At 41.9% G+C, this 24,651-nt stretch overlaps 1 protein-coding gene across 1 annotated transcript; it reads right to left on the reverse strand.

Annotated features, from left to right (window-relative positions):
• Positions 1-3,569: 3,569 nt before the first annotated feature.
• On the reverse strand, positions 3,570-24,632 carry LOC306815900 (ankyrin repeat domain-containing protein 26-like; the record flags this gene model as incomplete). The annotated part of the gene is made up of 15 exons (XM_079332406.1): positions 3,570-4,357; positions 5,411-5,456; positions 9,802-10,048; positions 10,652-10,884; positions 11,578-11,859; positions 12,756-12,897; positions 13,312-13,424; positions 14,340-14,474; positions 15,617-15,691; positions 16,441-16,534; positions 16,734-16,909; positions 17,892-18,044; positions 19,568-20,521; positions 21,644-21,790; positions 24,618-24,632. 15 exons carry the CDS (start codon positions 24,630-24,632, stop codon positions 4,236-4,238), a joined length of 2,934 nt encoding a protein of 977 aa, XP_079188532.1. The 3' UTR covers positions 3,570-4,235.
• Between the last annotated feature and the right edge of the window lie 19 nt (positions 24,633-24,651).

A 24,651-nucleotide genomic window follows, 5' to 3' on the forward strand; every position in this document is an offset into this window, starting at 1 on the left:
TGTCCCCCGCAGGCCGCAGAGGGTCCCCCGGCTCCGGTGCCGCCCTTCTCCGCTGTGCCGAGCCCCAGCCCCGCCGGTGCCGGGCGATCGCCAGGCGGCTCCGGGCTGACAATGCAGCGCCTGAGCCGGGCAGCCCAACCCCAGCGCGGGAGGGTCCCACGCATCCCCCGGCCCAGCGCCGGGGCTGTGCCGGCCCAACAGCGGCACCCCCAAAACTCTGCCGGCTCGGAGCCGCCGAGCGGGCGCCCGGCCCTTGGCCCCGAGCACAGAGCTCTGTTTGCATGGTACAATAGGGGCTCCAGGAGCCCCTTCTGTGAGAGGCTGCTGGAAGCAGCTGCTCCTCCATGTCCTGCAGAGTCAGCACCAGCCAGCTCCAGGACAGACCAGAGCTGGCCAAGGCTGGGCCAGTTAGAAATGGTGGTAACACCTTTGGGATAACAGAATGAAGAAAAAGAAAATCGATTATTGTGTAGCTGTAACTGTGGCCAGGGAAGAGCAGGGTGAGAACATGAGAGAGGAACAAGTGTGCACACAGGCAGGGCAGGGCAGGAGGAGGGGCAGGAGCTGCTCCAGGGGCTGGAGCTGATTGCCCTGACATTCCATGGTGCAGTCTGTGCTGAGGCAGCCGGGCCCCTGCAGCCCATGGAGGGCACGGAGTGCAGAGATGCACCTGCAGCGCCTGGAGGAGCCCGTGCCGGAGCAGGGGGATGCCTGGGAGGAGACTGGGACCCATGAGAAACCTGTGCTGGAGCAGGGACTTGGCAGGGACCTGCAAACTCGTGCAGAGAGGAGCCCACGCTGGAGCAGGGTCCTGGCAGGACTTGTGAGCCCATGCAAGTGTGACAAAAAAAGTCATCAGCTCATTCAATTAAAATTGCAAGGATCCAAGTAGAAACAGTGTCTGATAAGAAATGGAACAGAGCAATTGTAATTTAAGTGATGATCCTTATGTGAGTGAAGGGGACAGCTTCCTGATTTGTCTAGAGACTAGTTTAACTTCTTGCATCATTTATAACATCCATCAAGCAATTTTGAGTTCTATGCTCCAACTTCTGATTTCACCATTTTACAGAAGTCCAGCCAATGAAGAAAGCAGTGAGAAAGGCAAACATCAATAAGCTTGTGTGTATCTGTTTATGGATAAGACATGTGTAATGTTTTATAACTACACTGTATGTATCAATAGTTTTGAGTTTGGTTCTAATTATACTTTTTCTGAGTTTCAACAGCAAAGTGCAGATGGTAGCAAAATGGTCCTTACCTAGAAGGGAATTACCAGGCGACCCTACTGTTAATGCTCTTCAACACACAGGTATGCCTGAGCAATGCCCTCCACTGTCTTGGGCCTTTAAGCAGCTGAACATTAGTTATGAAAGTACTGAAGTTTCCATGCTGTCTGCCGTGGGCCACCTGAGCCTTAGTAACCTAATGAAGCAAGAAACTTCTAAGATTACAAAGCTTCTACTACAGGACTCAAAAAGGCCTAATCAGTGAAGATAATCTGGACATGGAGAAATACAGCTGAGTTACAAAAGCCAGCGAGCAATTTCGTTCCTCTGCAGTTCTAGTACATATTTCTGTTTTTTCCTGACTGCATTCCCAGAACATCTACACATCTCGTCTTCTATATTCAAAATGAAAGTTGTTTTTTCTCACAGTGACTTAGGTCCAGATGGCAAAATGAAATTGCAGTATTACATTCAGAAATAAAGTTGGAAAGCAATACAGTCATTTAGAAGATTTAAAAATTCAGCCCATGTTTAAAGTAACTACTTCTTTGCCCAAATAATGATGGGTAAACATTAAATCTTCACCCCCAAATATGTCCTTTTCTTAATGGAAGACTTGGCTGCACTGTGGATACCAAGAAAATAACCAGGTTTTAAAACCCAGCTTCCAGGCTACAGCCCTGCAGCTCTCAAAAATTAGAAGACAGCATAAAACATTTTGTTGAGTAGGTTGATTGAAAAATTGTGTGGAAAAGGGAGCTGAAATATCCCATGTCATTCAGAATTTCATGGTAAATAATTTCTGTGGCTACCTAGCAGCTATAAAAGGACAGTTAACTTTGTACTGTTACTTTTGCCTTGATGCGCTAAAATTCTGTAAGTATGATCCCACTTCATGAAAAGCCAGGAGGAGCATTTGAGTTGAATGGTAGCTGTGTATCCATTCCTGCAAAATGGAAGTGGCAAGAAGGGGACTGACAGCAATGCTCACATAGGCATCACAAATGTTAATAAATGTGAAAGACGAATTTTTGTTTACAAAGATGCCTAGAGCTCTATTTTACGTAGAGACGCTGCTATAGATGTCTGGTAATAGGCCTCTGAGGTAGGAGCAGATTTTTTTACTCTTTTTCTATAGTTAAAAAGAAATGATGAGAAGATAAAACCTTAAAATTATTCTTGTAATTTGCAATACACAGCTGTGTTCATAATGGTCCAAACTATCTCAAATAAAGCATAGTACTTCAGAGCTGAGCCATTATGTAAGGGAATATATTGGCATGGTAAGGACTATCCCACTTTGCCGGATTTGCACCAGCCTCTGCCATTATCTGGAAACCCAGTTTGTAGCCTCAGGTGTGCACATGCACCTGCACTGGGGAGGCCACTCTGTGCATCACTAGCCAAGCACTAGCCAGCTGATTGATTGAGCCAGGCCAGTCTCTTGCAGCACACCTGGGCAGTTACTGCAAATGGTTGAGTGTTGGAGTCATTAATCTGTAACAGGCCAACAACAGGGGAACAGGCAAGGTGCATCTGTGAGCACAGGAGAGCCCTAGAGAGTTCTAGGAGCAGGGACAGGGTGGAAGCCATGCCAAGAAAGGGAACAATAAAACAAAGCCATGTTCTAGATTGCAAAGTTTATTAAATATCAAGTTCAAGTAAATATAGTGTATTAGCTTCACAAAAATGTATTAATATAAAAAGGAAGTGTCACAGCAGCATTTAATGCTTTTCTCACTATCTGTCAACTCAAGTCCTTGAAATAGTGGGCAAAACTCTAAAATTCTTTCAGTCTTGATTCATCTCAATGCAATCATTCTTACTTTTCCAAAACTGGGACTTTGTTCTATATTCTGCTGGTGACTTTTGCAGATGGGAAATTACAACTCTCATCTTAATTAAAAACTGGTAACTCCCCGAAATAAGTAAAACTACTTATATGGTTGCTATCTATTTTTCACCACACCTGGGCTACAGACACCATTCTCAGCTGCTAGCAACAACAAAAAGATTGGGTATCCAATCACACAAGTTCTGGAGAGTACTGAGGTAAATTGATAATATTAATGTTCCCTTTTTCCCCCTCCCACTGGAAGTGTTTTCAGGTGTACCACGAGTGTTTAAGCAAAAGCTGCAAAAGTCTGAAGCTGTAGCAATTTTTAATACAGAAATCAACACCAATACCATAGAGGTACTGGGTTTGAATATCCCTCATTATACTCAAGTGTATTCTGACAGTGACTGATCATGAGGCCAGGTTGCCCATGGAGGCTTTGGAGTTTCCATTTTTAAGTAATTCAAAAACCAATACAGATCTGGGAAACAGTAAGTGTGGTCCTGGAGCAGGAGGGCTAGGGGAAATAGCCTTCAGAGGTCCCTTCCAACCTCACTCATTCTGTGATACAAAATAAAAATATCAGAAAGACCATAAAACAAGTCTTGGCACTACTACACACTCAGTAATTTTAAACCTATGTTGCATAAAGTGACAAAAACGTAAAGTGCCCTTTTCACCAGCTTGAACAACACTATAAGTTAATTAGCAGAAATTAGTCACTGCATCAGGACTGAAGCACTGGGCTCAAAGCACAAAGGATGTCCTAAGCATTTAAGTAACACTGGAGAAATTACAAACATATTGAGTGAAAGGACTAAACAGAACAAAAGTAATGCTTTTGTAAAAACACAGACATGAGTGGAACAACATAATGCAGCTACTGTAAGAGGAAACACGTCTGACAGTTTTGTCAAGCTCAAGAAACCAGATCAGTCAATCTCTTGTTCAGAAAAAATGAATGTGGTTCTTAATGTGAGTGCAAAAGAAGTTAGCTATGCAGAAAAAACCCAACAGATGAGTGCACTGTGCTTGACATCCATTTAACAGACTTAGAGTTTATATACAGAATAAAATAAACAATCTTTCACACCTGAAGCGGGGAGAAGGAAAACCACAGATGCTCTATAAAAGCAATGAACGTCCAGAGTCTTTCTACAGCATTTCATTCAAATCATGTAATTTTTGGTTAAAACATCACGGTACTCCTCTATTGCTCTGCAAAGGGGATCCTGGTCCACATGAAGGTTTTTTGAAGATCCAGCACATCCAGTTTTAAGTTCAGCAGTGGCTGGTGGGAAAAAGAGACAACATTCCTTATGTTACTTTTACAGCAGATGGGGCAAATTAAGGTACTAAAAGAACATTTTACATGGCACAAAAGTCTGCAAACTGGATGAGACTTCAAAATTTCCAAGCACGCCTAACAAGGGAAGAGCTGGGCAAAAAGGAAGAAATGCATTTTGTGCACATTTGCTTATCAGTCAACAGCATTTGTAAAGCTAATGACAGATGTTGTGGAGGCTACACAGTGAACATCTGGGACTCCACAGGACTCCAGTGGCCCTTAACAGTGCTTGTTAGCATAGCTCCTGCAGAGCTCTTCAGCCTCAAGTCTTTGCTTTCCTTAAACATTCAAAGCTGTGCTTTATGGGAGCACTACAGCTACACAGCTGCAGTCCCTGCCAAGCAATGACTCTGGAGGACCAGCTATCCTGAAGCAGGTGGATTTCCTCTTTGGATGCCTGGCCTCAAATTCTAGAGTGTGTTTTATGCCCCATGTTACAAGCATTGAACTTGTGCTTGCCTAAACACTACTGAACAATCTCTTCCTGAAGGAATGTTGTCTTTTGTCCCTGATCAAGTGCTTCTTATTCAAAACAAGACTGCCAACACCTGGCTACAAAGACAAGCCGTGAATCATAGCAAGAAAAATCAAGATCTAACAGCAGAGAACATGTATGGTAGGGTTCAGTACTGAATGCAATCCATGTACAGGGAAGGAAGGGATGGCTGAAGTCTATAAAGATCTATAAAAATCTGGGGGCTTCTTTGATGTTTTTGCTGGAAATTAACTCTAGTGAAGGGAACTTCATCTTCAACCAAGTGTTTCTGTTTGAGCCAGTGGATGAATTATTTTTTTTTGTTTTTTTCCAGGCAAGTGCATAACATTCTATGCAGTATTTTGGGAGGCAGGAACTTTTCAAATTCAAATTCAATTTCAAATAACAGAAAAAAAACTATGCTTAGCAGAGGAAGTTGAAAATAATGGCCTGAAAGCTGTCAAGACATAGAAACAATCACTTTTTTCCTTAAAAACACTCCTAATGTAATGACACCTTACCTTCTTTCAGTTCCTTAGAGATTTTTTCATCCAGCTCCTGACGTACCTAGAATTACACAAAAAATATACAGTTAAGACATAATATGACTCAAATGTAACTGCTAAAACATTCTTACACCCCAGAGACAACGTGATAAAACCTAAAAGTATCATGGCAAATGGAGATGATGGCCTGTGATGGGCAAGAAGATGCCAAAGGTCTTGGACCACGTGAGCTGTGTGGAGAGGCTGAGAGAGCTGTGCCTGTTTCTTAGACAAAGCTCAGGCCACCCTGTGTGTGTGTATTAACTACCAGGAGGGTGGAGTAACAGAGATGGAGCCAAACTCTTCTCAGTGGTGCCAAAAGAATAACCCCCCCAAGCTTCAAGTATTTTTCAAGCATGGACAAGCAGCAGTAAAATCCTGGGGAAAGGGATTCCCCTAGAACATGAGACATGGGTAGTGGATGGAAGCAGGAAATCTAAGGCCTAGACCAAAACATGGCCTAAAGCAGCACTAATCCTAAGCAAAGCTGCAGTAGTTGCAAGAAAGCACTTTCCCTGATTTATGAAGCTTTCACAATAACCAGAAAGTCCAAAGGGCCCTCTGCAACGTGTGCTGATGAATCAAGAGAAGAAAAAGGTCTTATTTGCCTCTTATTTATTCCAGTAACCTCTTTGTGATTCTCATCCCCACCTGAGGAAAGAGAAATAGGTGGAAATAAAGCCAACACATGGATTTCTCTGAAAAGGAATGAAAAGGCCTTTGCATGAAAAGACACCTTTGGGACTCTGATAGTCTCCACTGTCTCCTGCCCCCTCTGGAGAAGGCCTGAAGTACCAAGGCCTGAAGTACCGGAGCCAATGCTGACCTACAGATGAAGCTTCCAACCAAATGTTACCTATGTGTATTTGCTCCTGAACAAATCATTGTTATGTGTGCATTTACTGACAGAACATGTGTTTGCCTTTCCAAATCTAGAAACTGGATGAGGCCACATCTGGCCTAACCAGGGGTATAGGAGCAAAGACAATCCCTTGGTTTCTCCTTGAGCCAGGCTCTGGGAGAAGGCCAAGGAGGATGAAATGACACATTATGCCAGCTTGTTTGGTTAACGGTATAAAAGTTGGGCTACTGCCACAGCAGTTGGGAGAGCCTGGTGGCCTGCAAGGTGGATGCACACAGGAATTCCCAGAACCCTGGTTCTCCAGTCCTTCCCTGTGACACCTTCCCCCCAGAGCTGAGGTGTCTCAGACTGGGATGATGGTCAAGTATTGGAGCAAGTGGTGATGTATCTTTCTTTATCACTACAGGCATTCTTTTGTAGTAATCATGAAGTGCATTGCTTAGCTTGTCCTGTGTAATTCATTACTAATGATTATATGCTTTGGTGAGCTTAGCATATCCTTGCAGAATTCTAGTGAATTCCACTGTTCCTCAAGCTGGTGTCTGTGTCCTGAGCAGGTCCTCTCACTGCTTAGCTCTTCAGGCAGTAACATACTGGGTTACTTGCAGCAGTTACCATCTCAGGAGTTCTGTTCCAGGAAGTGATGTTGACTTACTACTTATCCACGGAGCTTCTTGTGCACCAAGTGAGCTGGATCCTCTCAGTCTCCATGAGATGATACTCAGGGTCTAGGAACTGAACTTCAGAGCAGTACTGCTACTGCACACACAACCACTGTTGCTACCCAGAACTTTCTGACTGTCAGAACAGGCAAGGGTAGTAAAGAGACTTCTCTAGTTAATTAAGTTCCATGAGAAGAGATGAAATCCATACCTATGGTGGCATCTTACAGAAGCTGAGCTACTACAGAAGCCATAACTTCACAAAGACATAAAGCACAGAACTACTCAGCAGCAAGTCACTCTTTCACTGAGAGAAACCAGCAACTCCAAAGCATTCCCAGCTTTAGGCCAATGGGAATGCATCAGTACGTTTGAATCAAATCCTAGCAGCATAAAAAGACAAAACATGTCCAGTAGCACTCAAGGTTAAACAGTACACGTTACAAACCTTGTCACATCTCTGGCTGCAGGGAAGAGAGAGAAGAATTTTGATTAAGAAGCTGAAGAAGAAAGAAAAAGAGCCTTAAGTTCAAAGGTCTTCAGTGAGACACAAGAACATGGCCTACCTGGACATGAGGCAAGGCAAAAAGCTCACATTAGAAAGACCACTAAAATACAAGAGAGCAGATGGAAAATGAAACCAGAAAAGGAACAGAAGTTGAGAGATAGTGTAGGGAGCTGTAATCCTCCTTCTCACATTCTGTAGGGATACTGGTTTCATAAATCCACTGATTGACACTGCTTGCAGCCAGCAGAGTTCACTATTCTTTCCCACATCAAGACACCCACATTCATTTGCACCAGCCTTGGGCACAGCTGTTAGGACTGAAATGTGGCAGTTTGGAAATATAACAAGCAGCATGAGTCCCAAAATCTTCTTGCAATACTTGCAGCAGACAGATATCCCCTGCCTTGGGCTATACACTAAAGCCCATCTTTCAAATTCTGGTACACAGACCACTAACAGTACTTCCTGTTTATGACTTGGAGAGGGAAGACTAGGTTTTAAGACTTTCCTGAACACACTGAACATTGAGGTACTTGAGGCTACAGGTGGTACCATGTCAGTCTCAGTTGCTCTCTAAGTGGTAATTTCAGGAAGACTTATCACAATAGAATGAGCAGCTCAATTTAGTATAAGGGGGGATAAATTCACAGCAGGAAAACTTAGTCCTAGACACTAGACTACTGCTTTGATTTAAAGAAATCTGGCATGCTGAAAGTCCCATCTTTCTTTCAAGAGTACCTGGTTGAATTGGTCAGAAATAATTTTTCTGCGCATATAGCAGTTGTTTAACTCATCCTTATTCAAGGAAGAAAACTTCAGAGTTTGATACATTATTAGAGTTCAAAGGGAATCCTAAGAAGACACACTGTATATACTATGAGAGTGAATTATCCTCAGCTCCTCTGGTGACAACAAACTAAAAGTCTCCACAGGTTGTGATCAAGAGCAGAGAAAACTTCAAGGGATTAGGTCCTACCAACAAACTGCACTAGGAAGGAAAAATGTTAGTACAAAAGAAAGCCCCCAAATGAAGAAGCAAATCCCCTCTGGACATCAGTAATTGAAGACTGGGAACATGTCATACATAATTGTTGAAAAACTTCCTTGAGAGAATGCTCAAGAGTTGTGAGACACACATGTTCTGGAAAGAAACTCTATGGGTGCTGTTGAAGTCAGGACACTGAGAGGGAACAGTACTACCATTCTTAGATCTAATATAGACTTGTCTTAGAATCAGCTCAGATGTTTTCCACAAGTGGATTTGGAAGCATTTTTCACAAAACACTGAAGAGGCTTATACAGGAGTTTGAACTTCACATCTGTATTTATTAGCAGCTATATAAAACAATGAGCCACGAAATAGCCTGGAGAAATATTTAACTTCTGTAATTAAATTTCCCTACTTAAGGGAAGGCAGCAAACCCCTGAAGGTGTCTATCTTGATACTGACAAAATTTTGAGATTCTCAAGGAGTTCCAATGTCTTCTGGAAAATGAAAATGTAAAGTAATACCTGAAAACTGTGGCTGTAATTGAGTTTTAAGAAGCACTGAGTACTTCCACTTTCCTTCCCTTCGCTGTCTGTTTTCCTTGCTGTTCTCCAAAAAAGGCACAACTGTGAAGCCTTTTGTTTTAAACTATGGCAGCTCTTTTGCCTAGAAGAGGAATGGTTTCCTCTTTTGCCTTTTTCTTAACATCTTGATGCCATCTCTGCGTTCTTCCTTTCTCTCTTGTTCTGTGCTCCCTACTCCTCCTGGTCTCCTCTTTTCCCTTTCGCAGTGGGTCCCTGAATTTTCCTTCCTTTGTGTTCTGCACTGAAGTGTAAGTGCAAAGTTATGCCATCCCATTCTTATCCTATTTTTGAAGCATCCTTTTGTTGGTATTAACATACTAAAGCAAGTTCTGTGAAGAAACTGCTGGACTGAAGATCAAGGAAGAAGAAAAGTGTCTCAGATGTCTGATTTGATTAATCATTGAATATGATGTTAGCCATTTTAAACAAGTTAACAAAACCATACATTGGAATTTCATGTTGAGCTTAGCTGGGAACTCCCTATGCCACAGTACTCCTTGTCAGTTTCTCTTGTAAAAGAATGTCATGACACACTTTACTGCTTTGACTTAAATACCTTATGGCCTTTGACCCTTTTAAAAATTTTTACAACCCTGATGACCAAAACATTGTACAGCTGTGCACTGTTTTAAGGATTAGGAGTTGCTTTGGCCTATTAGACAATATGGACCAATAAATGGATTTTAACTTCATGCTAAGAGGGAGAACCTTGCATACTGCCACTCTCCAGCAGCAATCAAGAATGGTATTTCAAAATGCTTACCTTGGCCACAAAGGCTGCAACCCTGTTTCTTGCAGATAATGTGTTCTCAGTTGGGCTGAGGACGCTTTCTCCTAGACTGAGACTTCTGTTCAGCCCCAAATGGCTGCCAAGATGTCCCAGTGCAGTGGAATACAGAACTGGAGTTGCAGCCAGACCTCCACTGACAATGCTGCTTGTGATTAATGATTTGTTTTTATGGCGCTCCCGGAGGAGCTTAGCATTGGCTTCTTCAAGTCTCTTGTTAGCTCTGAAACATTCCAAAGCACACAAATGGTTACCTTTGGTAGGAACACTTTCCCAATTTGACCAACGTTTAGGACTGCTCAGCATGAGGGCTTCAAAACCTTCTGTGAAAGCCATGTGTTTACATAGCTTCTTCTGGAAGGCACCAGTATAAGAACTCTGGGCTGGCCCCCCTTCCCAAGGGAAGCTCAAAGCTCAGAGCCACTGCTTAAACAGAAGCCAAAAAAGATTTCTATTTTTCTTTCACAGAACAGAAATCTGTTCTCTGAGAAGCCTACCCTTATTCAAACAATAAAAGACATGAAATTCTTTTTTGTTGTTGTTGTTGTACAGAGGATGAGATTATAGAGACAGGCAAAAAAACCTGCCAGTTAAAACAATATCAACTTGAAAAGTATCCTGTTAATGCCATGATCAGTTGTGCTGCTGCGGAAACACTGAAGAGAAATGAAGGCCTGCTGAACAGGAAGGATCTTACAGTACTTTTCCCACAAACACACCATCATATGTTTTCAATGCTGGCTAGGTGCAGAAGAGGAATTAACAAGAAATATGCATGAGGAAAAAGGAGTTTCTTATTACCAGTCCAAAAAAAGCATAGACTTACCTTTCCAGTTTCTTTGCTAGGCATCGTCTAGTTTTCACTTCCTCCAGGTACAGCTCCTTGTACTTTTCCACTTCTGCCTGTGCACATTCTTTTGGAAAAGTACTGTCTTGAGTGTTTTTTATCTTGTCCAACTCACATTCAAGATCTCTAATTCTGTCTTTTAGCTGGTTTCTGAGGGAAGCATGATGACTTGCTCTGATTTGTTCTAGTCTGTCCTGGGAGGCAGCCTGTGCCTGAAAGAGACAGTGCACCTTCAACCACCACAAAGAAAAAGAGAACTCTCCCCACCTGTCAATTGTATGTAGCCAAGTTGGAGGGCCCAGCTTGGCTCAGAGAGGCAGCTGTGCCTCCTCACTACCATCAGCAATCAAGGCAGAAACCCGAGCTACTACTATAAGTAATTCTTTTCACTCAGGATGAAGCCCAAATCACTACTACTATTCAAAACTACTAATGAAAAAACACTATCTCTGTAGGACAGGGCATGGAGAACAGGGCAGGATTCCTCAAAGACCTTAGCAGGATGCCTCAACTCCTCCTGATCTCCAAAACTGCAACTTCAGTCACTTACTTTCTGATCACTCTCCCCTGTACAAGGACAAAACCAGACCTGTAGGTCTGGCTGTTGACAGCTGGAAGATGCAAAACCTCTTGAAGTACAAACAGTGAGAAGCACACCAGTAGACAGCCCCAAGCACTGCAAAATGGAAACCTACCTTGGGCAAGCTTTTGATTCAGAGACCTGCTAGCACATCAAACCCTGTAAGAGCACTCCTGCCCAACCATATGCCCTTCTCCCACTGCCCTTTGGCACAGATACAAGTACAGCACTAACACATAGAATCAGGCACCCAAAGCAAAACACTAAAAATGGTGGCCACCACCAAAGACTACAGAGCGCCTACAGACACGTCAAAGTCACTCACTTGCAAAAAGAGATTGACTTCTTGTAGTTTTTGTCTTATTTCTTGGCCTGCTCGTTCATCAACCTCTCTTTTATACTGTTCTATTTGGCTGTGATCCACCATGTTAGTCTCCAAGTGACGCTGGAGTTTTGCCATCTCTTCTTTCAGCTGGGATTTGCTCTTCTCCAGTTTTTCACAGTTCCCATGCAGAGTAGACAACTCTTCTCGCAGATCCCGGTTTTGTGCTTCTAGCTGCATGCTTTTTTTAGACTCCATGTCCAGCTGCTGGGAAAGTTCAGCAACCTATACATGGGGAAAAAACCCAAAAACAACCTCAGAGACATCTAAAAGCAGTGAATTCTGTTAAAATCACTACAGAGATTGTCCATGGAGACTGTATTTATCATGTGTATATTTAATCAGAAACATAAATGTAACTGGGCTCTTTTTTTCCAACAAGATCAACCTTCACATTATTTGTGGTATGATGGGAACCTGAGGAATCTTTTCACAATTCTTCATGCAAAAATGCTATTAGCTTCTGGACTAAAAAAGTCACTGCAAAGGCAGTAACTGATTCTACAATGATGCCTTCTAAAGCCGATTCGAATAGTGAAATGCAGCTTCCTAGCAATGAATCTGAGTAATGGGTGGAGAAGTTTACATGCTACTACTGAACAACCAGAGCAACCTCAAAAACACCTCTGGCAACAATACTTCTGGGTCCCCATGCCACAATGGGCTGAAACAGCTACCTGTGAGCAGTAAGGTACAGCACTTCTCCTACATCACCTCTCCTCATCATACCCTGCACAGCAACTTTTCAGAAAAGGAAAGTCCCAACTGCCTCTGGTTGAACTCATGCCTGAGACAGGGCTCAAGGGCTTCTCTTGCTGTGTGAACCTTGCTGCCACTCTTGGCTTGCCCTTTCCCTGCAGGACAGTCTGCCCTTCCTGTGCCACTGCAGATGCTGCTTTGCACTTAAGGATTGCACCTTTACCCACAGTGATAACTACGTCAGTATTAGTTATAGTCACCTGCTTCTCTCTAATGGTACAAAAAGCACTGAGACCAATCAAATCTAAAATACAGCTAAGGAAAGAAAATCATAACATGACAAGAAATGCAGAGAAAGCTTCACACAGGTTTGAAAAGAAGTAACACTACAACCAAACAAACCTCACATTAAGAGAGCTCACCTTTGTTCTCAATCTATCAACTTCAGTGACCATTTCAGAATACCTGCTCTTCATTTCTCCCTTCAAATTAAGCTGGGACTCCACTTCTCTCTCCTCATACACCCTTATTTTCTTCGTAGCTCTACTGAGAAGTCTCTTCAACCTATACAACAGATCAGTTTAGAAAACAATGAAACACAGGAATAAGCAATCTTTCCTATATGCTCTCAAGTAAGGAGTGAAGACATAGTTTTCTTCATCTTTAACATACTTGATAGTACTAGAACTGCTGATAAAAGACCTGCTCTTCCTGTGCCACAAATCACCTGACACATCTGAATTTCAGCTGAAAAGATGAATTGCAGACTTCCTTCCCCACCCCTGGAGAACTGCAGGGCAACCTGGGTTGACAATTCCTCTTGCAGCTCTCATAAGTATAGGCTCATGCACAGATATGCCTTGCAGGAACTAATATGAAACTCCAGTTGGCTTACAGAATATGTATGCCTATTCTTACAGTTCAATAAAACTGGACTTCTGTTCAGGGATATCTCTTCACCACATCAAAAAGGCATACCTCTTAAAGTCTTTCTGCAATTCTAAGTTTCTTCTCATTTCTTGGTCCAGACGGAGTTCAACTGGGCGTTTTAACTCTATCAGTTTCTTCACTTTCTTTCTTTCACTCTCACACTTTCAAAACAGAAAAGACACATGACACTCAAAACAGAAGAACAAGAGCTACATGCAATTCTGTTCTCTAGCATTCTCCACAGAGAAGCTGCAGTCCATCTCCATATGTTAGCCAAGGTCTACGTTAGGTTTCACAGCAAACTGGCCAATACTGAAGAACAAAAATGGATGCCTCCACTGAAACAAAGGTGGAAAAGATGCTGGACTACTTTCAAGAGCTCTCAACTCATAGCAACAATTATGTAGGTATGCTCATCATGGAAGAATACAAATACATCTAAAGTTTTTATTGATCAGCAGGAAGAGGATTTGATCTTGGGAATTTGATATTTGGGAATTTTTTTCAATACACTATTCCCTTTCATCTCTACTTTGTGGCTACTTACTTATGTGCTAGTTGCTTTGTACTTCCTTTATTCCTCTACAGACGAGGAGGGAAAGACTGCCCCTTCAAAACTGTAGGTCATTTCTTGTTTCCCAAGCACTAGTTCATTTCCCCAGAATTCTTTCAGTATGTTTTTCTGCAAGGCTTTAAAGCATCCACTACCCAGAAAACATACTGCTGTTCCTCCATGCACTGCACTGGAAAAATTAAATACTTCAACCCTGCCCAGAAAACAAAGAGGTCAGCAGATGGCCAGAAGGAATCCAAGAAAGAACTGGGGAACTGCAGCCCTGCTTCATGTGCTCAACTGATGGAAACCATACTGGAAACTCTTTCATAGAAAATCACTCAAGAACTTACAAAAAGATAACCAAACAGCTTTCATTTGCTTCCTGGATGATCCACAAATCACAACATATCCAGAGCCTGAATGGCAGGGATAATAAAAAAATGCTCTTTATGTAAGAACTCAGACAAAAGGTTAATGTAGTTCTCTCAGGTACTGGCTTAGGAGAATTTTCTGGATTTACCTGTTCAAAGAGATCTGCCTTTTCCCTGTCAAGTTGAGCAACACGCTCTTCGAGGTTGGATCTTGACTTAAACTGCTCTTCCCACATGCTCTGCAAGTCCTTTGATGTCAGAGCCAGCATACTCTGCTTTTGCACCTGTAAAAGCAACAATGGCAGAAGAAACTAAGGTGACCATAAAAAAATACTGCAACAGACAGCTGTAACTTAAATGGAAACTCTCTCCTCTCCCCATTCAACGTCTATCGTTAATGGTAATGTGGAATGTAATACACAGCTTGGGAAACACAACCAAGAAGAGAAATTGAAGATTGCAAAAAGAATGAATGCTACAAGGGTGGTGAGATGAGGTTAAAGTTTGGGGAATAACAAACACACACACAAAATCGCCCTGCAGCTTTCTTCCAAAGGTTCTCCAGAGTTCATGATGTACTTTCTCATGTATTCATTTCTAGTGCCCACCACAGAATATACCCTACCCTCGTGGCTTCTGTAACAGCTCTACATCTCCTGAGAGCAAGAAAATGTTTTGAAATTGACAATGATATTGATGGTTCTACCTGAAGGGACAAAGATTTGCCTAATAGATGCATTTGAGTTGAACAGAACTTGCTGATTCAATTCAAGTATAAAGACTGGAAGTTGACTAGTTGCATTTTGTGGCATTTTTTAAGAAAAAAAAAAAAGAAAATTACAAAAGAAAAAAGGAAAAAACAAAAAGATGTTTACTGGCTACAGAAAGTGACAAAACACTTAGCACAGTCTCAGATAAAAAAAATCCTTAGGGGGTATGAGTTTCTCAAGTCCTTACAGAGGAAGTAAAACACTGGCTCTCATGACAAAACCTCATATGGCCTCAAGACAAGCTCTGACAAAACTGAAAAGCTAATATGGGTCTGTCAAGTCCAGTCTCCTCTCTCAGCCTTCATCCACAGATCTCCAAGCTGCCCACAACACCCACTGAGTCATCTGCTATGGCTGGTAGGCAGCTAAGCACTACGCAGCCACCTGCTCACTCCCTGCAGGTGGGATGGGGAAGAGAATTCATCAGATGAATCAAACTGATGAACAAACTGTCTTGCACACCACAACACATACGAAACACAGCAGTAGGAAAATGAGAAAATTTACAACCTTTTCACTTGAGGGTACCTTGCCCTAAAACCAGATGGGCATTTAAGTGCTGTGTGCTTAGACAGCCCATATGATCTTTCCATCAATTACCTACACACAAAAAATTCAAAGACTAAAACAGTCATTTACAGAAGCCTGTAATGTACCTGCTTGTGGTGGTCTTCTGCAGCTGCCTGTGCTGTCTGTAAGTTCATTATCAAGTCTTCCAGGCGGTTATGAACCTATAGAAGCATTTCAAGAATCAAGAAGGCATACTATGACTTCCTAGACTGAAGTTACACCTCACTGACAAAAGTATTACACAACCTCTTTACCACTTTATTCCTACACTATTTACACCCAGCAACAATGATCAAAACAGCTTTAGTCTGATGCCACTGTAAAATTGTTAGCAATCATCATCTCTGTCATTTGGTGCACTTGGGGGGAAGAGAAGGAGAGAAAAGACCACATGGCAACTTGAAAATCATGCCCTGTTATCAAAGTGGAAGGATTTGTGACTGCCTTCCCACTTCTCTTGAGAGTATAAGTACATCACAAAATTTGACTATCACATGCAGTGATGTTATAAATACCTTCAGCTGTAATTGACAAGTATGGTCATAACAAGAACCCTAGTTCACTGGCTACAATATAAAAAACAACAATAAAAAAAATCTCTTAATTCAGGCCACAGATGTGGTCCTTATCTGAGCTAAAATTAACCACTGTTAGAAGTGTAGAAGCAGTGGTAAATTGCATGGCTAACACTGAGTTTTGCAGATATCACAAGGAGTCTTCTTCACTGTTTCATGAGAACAGACAGACAGCAAGTAGCCATTCTGCACAGCAGAATGTATTTTGTTTCAGTAATTTTGTTTCAGTCTGAAGTCAGAAGTCAGCAAAAGAGAAATTTATGAGTAATATGTAATGTAATTTTGTTTCAGTCTGAAGTCAGAAGTCACCAAAAGAGAATTTATGAGTATCTTACTGAAGCAGAGGCTTGCTGGTCTCTCTGCAGGGCTTCAATCCTGTTGTTTTGTTGCTGGACAGTGGCTTCCAATTTGGTGTTTTCAATTTCAAGGCTTTAAAAGAAATACAGGTCTTTTTATAAAAACTTGCCAGAGCACAAATTCCAAGAGATGAATGCAAAATAACAAAATACAAGAACATCCTTCAAAATCTTAATTATTTGCTGTGATGAAACAATACTACCAATCTCTGCTGTGGTTTCCAGCCAATCCCTGCAAGTGACAGATACCTCGCCCCACTGTGTTCTCTTACTGTTGCACGTGTTCTTCCAGTTGCTTTATAGTAGTGTTACTCTCAGAAGATGCCAACAGCTGGTCCTGCAGTTTCTGGGCAGAAGCTGCTGCTTCTCTCTCCTTATCATCCAAGGCAGTCTTCAAGTCACGAACACAACACTCAGACTGAAGATATTTTTCTTCCACCTCCCGCAACTGTGAAGTCACAGAAAGAATCCACAGCTGTCAGGTGAGCTTTTATACAGAGTCAGCTGCTGCCCAAGGATTCATGTACTGCAGGTATCTGCCCTATCCTTTGCCCAAAGAACTCTAATTGCCTCAAGTACTTTTAAAGCTTTGCTTCTACTAGCAAATGAACACAAGCTGTGCTGCTTCACCATCTTTTACAGCAGCCTCTCTCATCCATCTATGGATTTCCTAGAGCAATCCATGGATTTCCTAGAGCAATCCATGGATTCATCAACCCATGATTTTCCTTAGCACTGAGACTGCTGCTCTGACCCTTTTGGTGACATAGGATGCTTTTTGCATTTACTCGTTTGCTCCTTGTGAAAAGATGAATTAAGAAGTTCATCTGTCTGTAGTGACTGCAGAAGTCCCTCTTAAGGATCAGATTTTAAATCTTCCTTTTGAAACTCCAAGGCCTCTATATGTCCATACCTTGGAAAAACACTGTGAAAGGTGGTCCCTAACTCAGAAATACTTTACTTCCCTTCAAGGAAAGCCACTTAAGGATGGAAAATTATAACAGTGCCAAATAAGGGGGGAAAATGCAGAGTAAGTTACGAAAATAGCCAGAATTTGATGTGCTACCTCAGGTCAGGGTGGGGCAAAGAGAAAAGCAGGACAGCATAAAAACGTCCAAACACAGCAGTCCAGTGCTTCTACTGCTCTTCAGAAATCAGACAATCTACTTGGCTAAATCAAAGCAGCAAGACATAAATACAGACACAAATTTATTATGAAAAGCACCTTTGCAAATAAAAATTTTGTCCACGTAAGGGCACAATGTCTGCATGTCAAAGACACGGACACCAAGTTCATAAAACAATGCAATTGATTCCCACATCACTAAATCTATCCTGTTGCATTTTTTCCTGGGATTCTAGGAAAACATCCAATCCTACTTTCAATAACCACCCTAAGATTCATTCATACAATTACAGACACTATGTACCTTGGTTTTAGCCTTTTCCAATTCCTTTTGCAAGTGCACCTTGTCCTCCTCCAGGTCACTGCGGTAGCGCGTAGTAACTTCCAGCAACGCTTCTGACATTGATTGCTTTTTCAGAGCATCAGCAAGCTCCTGCTGCAGTTGTCTGATCATGCCCTAATGAAACAATTAAATGAGTATGAATAAAGTTGTGAGAACATGAAAAACGCCTTTACTTTCACTTATTTGATTTTTTGATTATAGAGTTAGACTTATCTTTGGATTGAACTCAAGTGAAATTGTCACCAGCATGCATATGCACAATCACCTCTCTATCCTTCTCTGCTGAGAACCCCCAAACTGTCAGCAGCTGTTCATGAGGATTGTGGTTTCCTAATACATAAAAAAGACCCAGGTATTGTTCTACTTGAAACTATGCATAAGCACACACTGCAATTGTGGGAATTTTTCTATCAAAATCCAAAGAAATCTGTTATGATGCATGACCCATAATCTAACTGCAGATGCTACTTTGTTGACCAAAGGCAGGACTTGGTATCACATCATTCTTTGTTCTATTCCTACATTTTACAGATATAATTAAATTAATACCTATATCTAAAAGCTCTGTTCAGATATACTCTAAGAATATGTTGAATCACATCCTCTCACAGCTGTCTTAATGTTTCAGAGTAACAACTGCCTTTACACTGACATATTATGTTTACTAAAATCTGGATAGTTCATACAGTTACATAAATGTACAGAGGGAACCTGCTGTTTTGGTATGAAGAATACACAGCAATTCATAGATTAAAATGACTGACAGTATTGCTGGAGTTCTCTCCCTACACACACCTTACAGTAACCAACAAATGAAGAATAAAGCAGTTATGTCACACATGCCTATATTTACCTCACTCCAAGATTCCGGACTTGTTAGGAAGAAGGAAGTGTAATTTAAAATCACTATTTGAATCATTAAAGGAGGCAAATGGTACAGAAGTGTGTCTAAATATTGACTTTTATTAGTTCCTATTGTTTAGAAGGTAAAGGAGATTAAACAAAATGGGTAAGGCAATTTTTAAGTCATTACTCTACCTGAATTTGCCAGAATATGTTATCATTACAGAATACCCTACCTACTCCTAGATAATGAATGATGCATTTTCCAGGCATCCTTAGAAACCCCAGAATATTCATAAATTAACATCTGGACACTATAATACTCTTCAATTTTGATAGCAACTTAGGGAGAAGCAACGTTTTTCCTCTGTAAGAACTTAATATAAGTCCATCTCACACAATTCACTCATCTGCATCTTCATTTCTCAACCTCCACATTCTTCCTTTTACATCACTCTGTCAGCAATGCAATACTTTAAAAAAATCATCAAATATCTAAAATAATTCTATAGGGCAAAAAATGGACTAAGGAAAAGAGATGAAAGAAGTTCTAGAGAAGAATCACCTGTCTTGATCAAAGCAGACTTGGGATACCTTGGCTCTGCTCTCTGCTCGGATCCAAGCAGTAACATCCCATTTACCAAAACCTTACCACAATTTCAAGAGAAACACAATGAACCAGAATAAATCATCATCATCTGATCCCATGCATATGGCTTATAATTAATCCACTTTAGAAACAAAATAATTTCAAAAACTGGAAAACTTGAAATTGCTCCAAGTCTGTATTTTACCTCTCTCTCTATTTTGTCCGTCTTGTATTTGAAGACTTGTTCTCTTAAATCAATACACTTGGCATTTAATTCCTTGTTTCTCTCTTCCACTAGGTAAATTTGCTTTTCAGTATCAGCTCTGAGTTTGTTGAAAATATCATTAAACCGATCTTGCACATCATTCTCTACTTTTTCTTTGATGATCCCCTTGTTCTGCAGATCTTCCAGCTGCTGACGGAGCAAAAGGTTTTCACTCTGGAGCTGGGCTAGTCGCTCCTGCATGGATTCCTGCTTTATTGTAAGTTTGTTGACTTGGTCTTTCTCAAGCTGTCGAGCATGATCATATTCCTTTGCCTGACACTGCGTTTGACTTAATTCTTTTTGTGCCATTTCTAAAAACAGTGTTTTTTCTCTGAGCGTTTGTTTTAACTGATGAAGCTCATTTTCTGGACTGTTAGCTTTGCTTTCAGCTTTACTCAGCTGCTGGGACAAGCTCTTGTTGGCTTCTCGCACATCTGAGAGGTCATGGTGGAGCTTGTCTTGCAAGCGGAGCCATTCATCGCGTTCCCTCTGAAATGCCCGCTCCACGTCACTCTTAGATGACTGGTGACGTTCAAGCTCTTGAACAGTACTGTTCAAACGGGAACGAAACGATTCAATTCCTGTCTCTAGCCTGTCTTTGCTTTCTTTTGTCTGCTCCAGTTTGGAAGTTAGCATTGCAGATTCTGTCTTGAGTAAGTTCAGTTGTCCATTGTACTGAAAAACTGTTTGTGTTAAGGCCTCCTCATTCAGCTTCAGTTCTTTTTGGAGATCTTCATTTTTTTCCTTCAAAGTCTCATTTTCCTCTAAATATTTTCCTTCTTCCTCCTGGTGTCTAAGTCTTATTTGATCAAGTTCTAGTCTTAGCATGGCAATCTCATCTTGCAGTAACTGATTTTTGCACAACAGATCCTTTTCTCTCTCAGTGTCGGATTCCTGAATGACAGGGAACATGAATAAATATATGGGTGGGAAATAAATCTACAAAACCACTTCAGCATTAAACTGGATTTTAACATTTCTAATACTGCAACATGACTTCAAAGATGAGAGTAAAATTTCAGATAAGACAAACTACTCCATGAACCACTTCATGTGTCCAATGCAGGCACAGAATGAAAGCATAGCATATCCATAAATAAACATGCCAAATACATAATGCTTTTTTTTCCCATAAACTAGAAACTATATAATAAAATGATTATTTTAAATGTTTCAGGTACAAAGTATTATATTATAAAATGACAGCACTTTCTTGTGAGTGCATGCCTTTAAAATATTCCCTTTTAGATTACTTTAGCTGTGTTACTAATCTGGTAAAATCTCTGTTTACCATGCTAAAAAGGCTATTTTGTTTTTTAAATGTCTTTTTAACACTTTTTTTGAGCATTACTGAGAGTTTGCTATACAGGTGAATCATCACTGGAATGAGTCTTTTATAGTGCCTGTTTAGTACACAATTTTTTTCCCATGTAACATATTCACCCTATATTTATTGGGAAGCACAGCCAAGAACAAATAATTCTTCCAAGAATTTCAGATTCTTAATAAATTCAGTAAACTTTTCAAGACTTTTTTTATTTAACAGTGTTTATGATTGCTTATTCTCCTTCAATTATTCTAATTAGTATTCAGAGTTTAAATCACTGCTGATCTTTCTTCATAAAACTTTAAAATGTGGAGGTGGAAACAACTTCATACTTTGAGTTTCATAAGGGAATAAATAATTTAAAAACCCCAAAGTAATGGGAACACAATGGGAAAAACCCTAAAAAGTCATGATAAAATGTCAAGGAAATAAAAACAAGACAGTTTAAAAAGGGTGTAAAGAGTGCTTTCTTTTAGCTTTTTACTTGTACCTGCAGTGTAATTACAGCACTGATACTGCTTTCCAGAACTTTTAAAGACAAAAGGGTAAATAGAATAGGTATTTGCACAGTAAAATTGCACTGGCAAACTGTAAATAATCCATCAAGAAGCAGAAAAAATATCTAAGTTATAATAAAACTTTACAACAAACATAGTTAAATTTAATTAATTAGAAAAAATTCTGCTTACATCTGAACTTTTTCCTATAGTTCTTCTTGTCTCTTCTTCTAGTTCCTTTTGTCTCCATAGGTGGTTGTTCAAAATGCCTTCTTGCAGGGCTCTGGCACTCTTTTCCTGAGAGAGCTGTCTCTGTGTTTCATCATGCTCATCTTCAACCTACAATAACACAACTCAATTACTTGCACCTTCAGAAAAATCACAGCTAGTGTCCAAGTTTGGGACAAATTTTAGGAAAAAAGACCTCCAAAGGGTCCCCTCCCCCCCTTACAATTCCTTCCTTCACTAAGCTCGGAAAGAATTTTCTTCAGGGGAAAGTGGAAAAAACTTTTTATTAACAAAATACAAAAGAAACACTTCCCAGCACAGACCCAGATTGAGATGAACTCGGCAGATCTTCGCTGGGAAGGGCAGCAGAGCTTCTTTGGCAGACTTCCAGAGGTGGTCTCTGAAGTTCAGATCCGTTTCCTCTGGAGCCGGTGCAAATCTTAGGGATGGAGGGGGGAAAGGGAGAGGGGCAGTTTAGGCAGCCGGGGGGAAAATCAGCTGAGCAGCTGAGGGGAGGGGGGCAGGGGGGCAGCAGAAGCAGCAGCAAGCAGCAGCCAAAGCAGCGAGCAGCGGAAGCAGCGGCAAAAAGCCCCAAAAGCCGAAAAACACCCGGCTAGATAAAACAGCCCGGGGGAGGGGCCGGCAGCTCCATGGTGGGGGGTAGGGAGAGGAGCTAGTCAAAACATAACCCATAACATTCCACCCCTTATCCCATATCGTGATCATTGACACACGATTGGGATACACACTTACTAGGCACAAACTTTCTCTGACTTGCTCAAAACCTTCAACACTTACACATCTCCTCCTTCTCACTTGCTCAGGCCTTTGTCACTTACACATTTCCTTCTCTGTGGGAGTATAGTTGGCTTCGGACCCTCTGTAGCTTCTGCTCCAGAATCCCAGGGGTCGGCCTCGGGTCTCACCAGGCACCTTCTGCCACAGGCTCCAAGACAAACCATGGCTCCCAGCTGCTGAGTAAAGTACGTTCTTCACATCTGGTCCCCTCCTAACTGGGCCAAGGGCTACTGCATGAGCAATCTCCTGTTTAATCTGAGCAAAGGCTTGCTGCTGTTCAGGGCCCCAGTGGAAATCGTTCTTCTTGCGGGTAATAAGGTAAAGAGGGCTCACAATCTGGCTGTACTCAGGAATGTGCATTCTCCAAAAACCGATGGCACCTAGAAAAGCTTGTGTCTCCTTCTTGTTAGTAGGTGGGGACATAGCTGTAATCTTGTTAATAACATCAGTAGGAATCTGACGCCGTCCATCTTGCCACTTCACTCCCAGGAACTGAATCTCCCGAGCAGGTCCTTTAACTTTACTCTTCTTGATGGCGAAGCCGGCTTCCAGGAGAATTTGAATAATTTTTTCTCCTTTCTCAAACACTTCCGCTGCTGTGTTTCCCCATACGATGATATCATCAATATATTGTAGATGTTCCGGAGCTTCACCCTTTTCCAGTGCAGCCTGGATCAGTCCATGATAGATGGTAGGACTGTGCTTCCACCCCTGGGGCAGTCGGTTCCAGGTGTACTGCACTTCCCTCCAGGTGAAAGCAAACTGAGGCCTGCACTCTGCTGCCAAAGGAATGGAGAAGAATGCATTTGCTATGTCAATGGTGGCATACCACCTTGCTGCCTTGGACTCCAGCTCGTACTGGAGTTCCAGCATGTCCGGCACGGCAGCGCTCAGCGGTGGAGTCACTTCATTCAATGCCCGATAGTCCACAGTCAGTCTCCATTCCCCATCAGATTTACGCACAGGCCAAATGGGGCTGTTAAAGGGTGAGTGGGTTTTACTGACCACCCCTTGGCTCTCCAGCTCTCGGATCATCTTATGAATAGGAATCACAGCATCTCGCATTGTTCTGTACTGCCGGCGGTGTACTATTGAAGTGGCAATTGGTACTCGTTGTTCTTCTCCCTGCAGAAGTCCTACTGTAATTGGATTCTCAGATAGTCCAGGCAAGGTGTTCAATTGTCGAATACGCTCTGCCATCACAGTTGCAATTCCAAATGCCCATCTTAGTCCTTTTGGGTCCTTAAAATACCCACTCCGAAGGTAGACTATGCCCAAAATACATGGGGCCTCTGGACCAGTCACAATAAGATGTTTCTTCCAACCCTTTCCAGTTAAACTTACTTCCGCTTCCACCAGGGTGAAGTCCTGCAATCCACCTGTCACACCAGCAATTGAAACAGATTCTGCTCCCATGTGTCTTGATGGAAGTATCGTACACTGTGCACCTGTATCCACTAAAACTTTATATTTCCGTTGTTTCGAAGTGCCAGGCCATCGAATCCACACAGTCCAAAAAACACGATTTTCCCTCGCCTCACCCTGGCTAGAGGCAGGGCCCCTCTAAGCCTGTTTCTCCTTCTTTTCTGGGGTATACATCTTAGAAGTTCCCTCAAGAGGGTCAGACATGTCATTATCAGTATCACGTTCAGCACTTTGGCTGCGAGAGACAGGAGCGGCTTTCCTTCTGGTGGAACTTCCTCTTTCAATCTTTCCTTCCTTCAAATCCCACACTCGTTTTGCCAGAGCAGCCGTAGGCTTCCCATCCCATCTTCTCATGTTCTCTCCAGAATCTCGCAAGAAAAACCACAATTCAGCTCGGGGAGTGTACCTCCTCTCCCAACTGGGGGAACGTCTGCGTTGGGTACCAGGGTTTCTAATCTGTACAGCTGAAATTTGGAGGAGGTCCTCCTTAATCTCCTCCCTGAGTTTCCGATGATTTTTCTCTATTTTATCTTCTAAGTCTTGCAAGCGTGTTTCCACAGCTGCAGTTCTAGCATGAGTCGGGCCATGTACTGCATCCGCATATGCACGAAGCTTCTTTGCCATATCGAGTACTGTCTCATACACCTCATCTCTCTTCATTATCGCTAGAGCAGACGCATACTCAGGTGGCCCAAGCCGCACGAGTTTCCTCTACATCACCGGTGTGCATGGTACCAGGTCTGGATTTC

The sequence above is a fragment of the Erithacus rubecula genome, assembly GCF_903797595.1.
Source record: "Erithacus rubecula genome assembly, contig: scaffold_281_arrow_ctg1, whole genome shotgun sequence".
Classification (NCBI taxonomy): domain Eukaryota; kingdom Metazoa; phylum Chordata; class Aves; order Passeriformes; family Muscicapidae; genus Erithacus; species Erithacus rubecula.